The following is a 6,000-nucleotide window of genomic DNA, read 5'->3' on the forward strand; positions in this document are numbered from 1 at the left end:
CAACTTGCTACTTACCAACACGTTAAAATGCACACTGCAGTAAAAATAATAATGGGAATGGGGTAAGATGCACATAAGAGCCCATGTTTGTAGAATGCCTGTGATATCTTTTCACGTAGCCTTTCAGTGAGGGTCATAGTTGCCATTTTTGTCACATGACTGCCATTACATAATGAGTTTTAGTCACACAGTGTAGCAGGGTGGCCTTGGTAACATCAGGAGATCTGCAAGATAAAAGAAGTCAATATTTGCATTAGTCCTGAATGAAACATGCAACATTTTTAGTGTCTGTATTAGTTTGAATTGACTCTCAAACTTGCATCACATATTATTACACGTACACTTATTACGTATATCATCTTTCACTGGATTGCATTTTTTCAATACATCAATGAAGTTTTCACTGTTGCACTGAGAACAACATAATTTCAACCATTGTTTTCGCAGTGATTTCGTTTTGCAACACTGGAGATCTTTGCTAAATACACATTACTGGATATGTGCCACCCTAATTTTCCAAAGATAAGAAAATGGTGAAAAAAAGACAAATGTGATTTTAACAGCATAGAGCAAAATGAACATTTCAGTTATAAATCAAGCATTCAAAACAACTAAATAATAGAGAAAAAAAGACACACAATTTGATAGAACCTTAGGATATTTCAGACTGCTTCATAGTCAATAATGCACTTTGAAATTAAAGTTACAGTAATATGGGGAAAACACACCAGTCAAACAGTTCGGAGATTAATAACCAGTTATCCTTTTAATTATGTTGATTGAGGGTTAAATATTTGTCAGGATACCATGAGAACTGGAACGAAGAGGCCTGAGTTAAAGACTTCCTAGCTCCAGACATGTGTCATAAAAATCGATGATACAGCTAGCTTAGATAATATCTAACATGAGAATTTCCTTGCAGCTTTGATTAGTGTCATGTGATGGTTTGCATTCATACAAATGGCAGATAGTGACTTGACTCAGCCACAAGACAGTACTTCTAACAGCGTAACAATCCCTCTACTAAAATATTAGCTGAGATGATGCACTTTTGGTTCTAGATCAGGCTTGAATCCACAAGTATCTGGCTTAAAGTTTGACACAGTTAAACAAAAACACTCTAAAAACACAGGAAAAAAATTAATTAATATATTGAGATCTATTTGAGACTTAAGAATTAACAGGTAGGGAAAGAAGTTAGTTTTAGAGTTTTGTGAAACAAGCGGTTCAGCTGAGCATGACTCAGATCAGGTAAGAACTTGCAGTTAACAATGGGGTGCTGGAGGCAAGGGTTCATTATGTAGAGCCATTTCACAATATTGGAAGCATTCCGTATTTAAGATCAGTTAACAAGGTGAAAAGTATTCAAAATATGAAGCCAGTTAAGGTTAAGAACATTCATTATGTAACAGCAGATGGCTTAATCTTTACTGTTGATGCTCGCTGATTGTAACCGTCACCCAATCAATATGTATGGTGCCTTATCTGCATGCTCCTCCCACCAAAATGACTACATAATTCATTAAGAAACTGCTGTTCAAGAGATAAGCCATTGAACTCCTGCCCCTGTGCACATGGGTGATTGTTCTCCCTCTCTCCAGGGCCCGGAATAAAGATGAAGGAGGTAAAATTATACTGTGTCCCTGAGCGTTTTGCTTCGACTGGCAGGGGGGGAGAAACGGGACAACAATACCGACATTCTCACAGGCTCAATTTTCACCCACAATTCCCCAGGCCACTAGGGTCCCAGATTAAACAATGATTCAGAACAATATTGATAATTTTTTATATACATTAATGACTATGAAGATATAGATAAAATTTGGCTTTCCAGTTATTAAATGAAAAGAATGCACAACAGATCACAAACATCTGAAAGAGATCAGACAACATTTCAAAAAGATCGTTCATCAGAACAAAGACTGACACAACATTAGCTTCATGAAGAATTGCAGAATTTCAGCGAAGGAGGCAGCCATTTGGCCAATCAAGTCTGCAATGGTGTTTTCAAAAGGACAATTCCCCCACTTTTTCAAAATTCTTGTAATTCGTTTCTCAGTCAAATTGTTGTCCAATTTCCCTTTAATAGATCATAACTGAAAATGTATTGCCCATCATTCGGATAATGTGCAAATACCAATCATGTGTTGCTTAGGAGAGATTTTTGTTTGGCAGAAAAGCCATCTGGTGTCACGTACTAGATTAGAGTTTTGTCACTGTATATATTCCATATTATTATACTTCAAGAAAATTCTAATAGCTCTCTCTTTGGGCATACCTTCAGGCATCTCCACTTTGCTAACTGGTGGAGAACAACAGGCAGAGTTAGGGCCTCAACCACTTACAATCAATATTAGTGACTTCGATGGAAGGAATTAAAGGACTGTAGCCAAATTTGCTGATGAAGGTAGGAAAGCAAATTGTGAGGAAGGTACAGAGAATGTGCAAAGGAATATAGATAGGTTAAGGGAATCAGTAAAGCAGCTGAAAGAATACAATGGGAAAATGCAGGGTGTCCAAATAGAAAAACAGCACATTATTTAAATTGAAGAAACCTCCAGAATGCTGCAGTAGAGGGGGACTTAGGTGCCCCGATACACAAATCCCAAAAATTAGATTGCAGGTACAGCAGCAAGAAAAACTTTGCAGTGGAAAGGAGGGCTGGTGATAGTAGTTGTTTTTTTTTAGCAAAGAGGGATCAAAAGTGATGTGCATTTTTACAAAAAGGTGGAAATGATTTAAGATTTTAAAAGGGAGAAGACAGTTCAGAGAACCATTAACAATATCAACTAATATAACAGCCAGGAATGAAAGTTAAGTCATCAACAGTTCAGTGAAACACGAGTCGGAGGTGGATCTTGTGGACATGGTAAGAATAGATGGCAGGAGAGAAAAATATATATATTCAGAACCAGAGCAAGGGGCACTTGCAAGCATCCAAATCTGGCATTTCGGACCTCCCTGATTTTAACTGTTCTACCAGTTGTGGCTATGTTCTCAAGTGCCGAGGCTCCAAGCTCTGCAATCTGCATCCTGAACCTTTCTCCATTCTAAGCTTCAAAAGAAGTCCAATGATGTTCAATCATCAAGAAAGCATTCATTTATCAGAGGTATACCCTTCAATTATTAGATCACAACTTCAGCCCAACACTTAATATCAGCAGTTTTTAAACAGTGCATCAGAACAAATAGCTTCACATACTTACTAAAAATACTATGCTGTGATAAAGTATCACTTATTTTAGCATGTGAGCATATGAGTCTTAGTAAACAGAGAACTCATAAGAGGGGAGAGTTCGGATAAAGCAAATAGGGATTATCTGTCTGAGCTGGTCTATTAGTAGACTATTGATTTCCTCTGTTGTGTTCTCCTGTTATTGGACAAGCGCGCAGCGCAGTGATAAGTTATTTGCCGTCAAGCTGGGTCACCTCATTTTTGATTTTGAATCAATTATTAATTTGTAGATATAACTGCAAGTATTACATATGAAGTTACTATTGGGAGGGGTGGGTGACATACATCATGCTTCCTTGTGCCTGCAGGAACCTGTCTGTGTTATCGTCAAATACAGAAATTACTTGATGGCAGATTTCTCCATTTGGAAAAGACTTTTTGTTCCCACCCACCCATGCACTGGAGTCCAAAATACAAGCTCTGAGATTGACTTTCAGAACATATGTGCATTTACATTTAGGACTCTCCACTGCACAGGGTCCAATGCTCAATTGGTCACAGAATACTGTGTACCGTATACGGGAATTCTTGGACTACAGCGGTACAAAAAGGCAGCTCACCACCACACTCGCAAGGGCAGAAGGGATGGATCATAAATGCTGGTCCAACCAGCAATGCCCACGTCTCATGAATGAATAAAAAAAATCCTCCATGAAAATTACATGATAGACCCAGTGAAGCTGAATTTGCAAAGTGTTTGGTGACATGCCACTTGATACTGCACACTGATAAGCAGAGAAAATTGAATAGTTCTAATCACTTTGTGTAACACCAATAGGAGTGACCATGCTTCACGGCCAAAGAAATGTTATGTGGGAACCACTGCCTGGTAGGCTTTGATCTTGATTTTGGGATAAACTACATGCAATTTTCAAAGTTGTCTCTGGAGACTCATTGTAGATTTTACTTTTGCATTGCAATTAGTAATTTCAGAGGATATTTCAAAGGTATGCAGAACTTCTGAGCTCAGTGGTTAACTATGAAGCGTAAAATGGTGATCAAAAGGTGAATGAAAATCATGGATGGCTGTATTTTGTCTTATGCAAAAGTTGTTTGGGTATGGGGTGACCTGCCAGAAAAAGTAGTGACAGAATCCATAAAATATCATAAAGTGGATCAGTAACTGCATTAAAAAATACAATATTCTGAAAGGCTTGACAGTATAGACTCAAAAGCTGTTTCCCCTCACTAAGAAATCTGAAACAATGGGGCACAACTTTATGATAAAGAAACCAATCATTTCAAACAGAGATGAAGAAAATTTTTTTCACTCAAAGGATTAACTTTTAGAATTCTTCAACCCAGGGGCTGTGGTTGCTCGATTGTTGAATACATTTAAAATTTAAACAGATAGATTTTTTCGTAAAGTAGTATCCGAGGGATATGGGGAGCATGGTGGAAAATAAAACCAAAACCCAAGTTCAGTCATGACTATACCGAATGGTGGAGCAAGCAGAAGCCATATACTTTTCTTTTTGCTCTTACTTTATATGTTTTCATATTCAAAAATTTCAAAAGAAAAGAATGAAACGATTGGCAGTGTCAGAAAGCCACAGGTCAAATGATTTCCCTCGATGCTGTAACATTATATTGTCATTATTCTAGTTAAGCTTCACTAGAATGGATTCAAGAATGAAGGTGTTAATTACAAGAAATGCTTGAATTCTTTTCTTCACTGGAATAGTGTAGGTTAAATGGGAATCTGGAAGAGGTTGAAAAAACTGAATTGTTTTCCGGAAGTCACACGTGAAAATACATAGCAAACGGGCACTAACTCAAGTACAGAACAACCTTGGTTATCCATACGTCAATTATCTGAATTGCGGATTATCCAGACAAAATCTCAAGGTCCCATAAAAACGTTATCCGAACAAAATACTCCCTGCTTGTCTCATTTGGATAATCAAGGTTGTTTTGTATATCATTGAAATAACAATGTGAGAAGATAGAAAAATTTTAATACTGATTTATTTTAAAGGCAAAATGCTTTAATATATGTTGGCACTGAAGCAAAGACCATAATGTAATTCAACTTACAAAGTAAACTTTATACAATATCTTTAGTATTAACAAAATCCAAAGAAACCTCAAGGGGTATAAGTGAAGAATGGACAGGGAGTCAAAGACGAAGGTTAACAATATAAATAAGGTTTGACTGTTGTGTTGTAGATAGCAAATAATAACCTCAAGATTAGTGTTAATGTCTTCAGAAATGTCTCAAGAACGTCACAAAAGAAAATGAAAAATGAAAATATTTAATGTTTGCATGTCACAACAGCATACACCAGGACAAGCTTTTCTCTGTACTGAAAACATTGTGCAATAATTTTGGAATTACCTTCTTGAAACACACCTATTAAGCCACGGAAACGTATGCCTTTCAACAACTGCAATTTTAATATGAATAGAGCAGATTAGATCATTGCTCTCAATAATACATCAAGCTTCCTTCAAGAAATATTTTCACAATGATGGCCAAAACATTTCTCTATAAATACAACAGGGATTAAGTATGCTGAAAAAGCCAGTGATTCAGAAGAGAATCACTATGAAGTTGGACGAGGGAAATCCAGTAGATGTAGTGTACCTGGACTTTCAGAAAGCTTTTGATAAAGTCCCACACAGGAGGTTAGTGAGTAAAATTAGGGTGCATGGTATTGGGGGCAAAGTACTAGATTGGATTGAAAATTGGTTGGCTAATAGAAAACAAAGGGTAGTGATAAACAGCTCCATTTCGGAATGGCAGGCAGTAACCAGTGGGGTAC

General features: G+C 37.0%; 1 protein-coding gene across 1 annotated transcript in view; it reads right to left on the reverse strand.

Annotated features, from left to right (window-relative positions):
* LOC122548932 (SREBF chaperone) overlaps positions 1-6,000 on the reverse strand; it is a 149,995-nt gene that overhangs the window by 118,433 nt on the left and 25,562 nt on the right. Inside the window, exon 2 of the mRNA XM_043687917.1 lies at positions 16-224. Coding sequence (XP_043543852.1) covers positions 16-146 — 131 coding nt within the window. The 5' untranslated portion in view covers positions 147-224. The remainder of the gene's footprint in view (positions 1-15; positions 225-6,000) is intronic.

Source organism: Chiloscyllium plagiosum, chromosome 4, assembly GCF_004010195.1.
Source record: "Chiloscyllium plagiosum isolate BGI_BamShark_2017 chromosome 4, ASM401019v2, whole genome shotgun sequence".
In the NCBI taxonomy this organism is placed as follows: Eukaryota; Metazoa; Chordata; class Chondrichthyes; order Orectolobiformes; family Hemiscylliidae; genus Chiloscyllium; species Chiloscyllium plagiosum.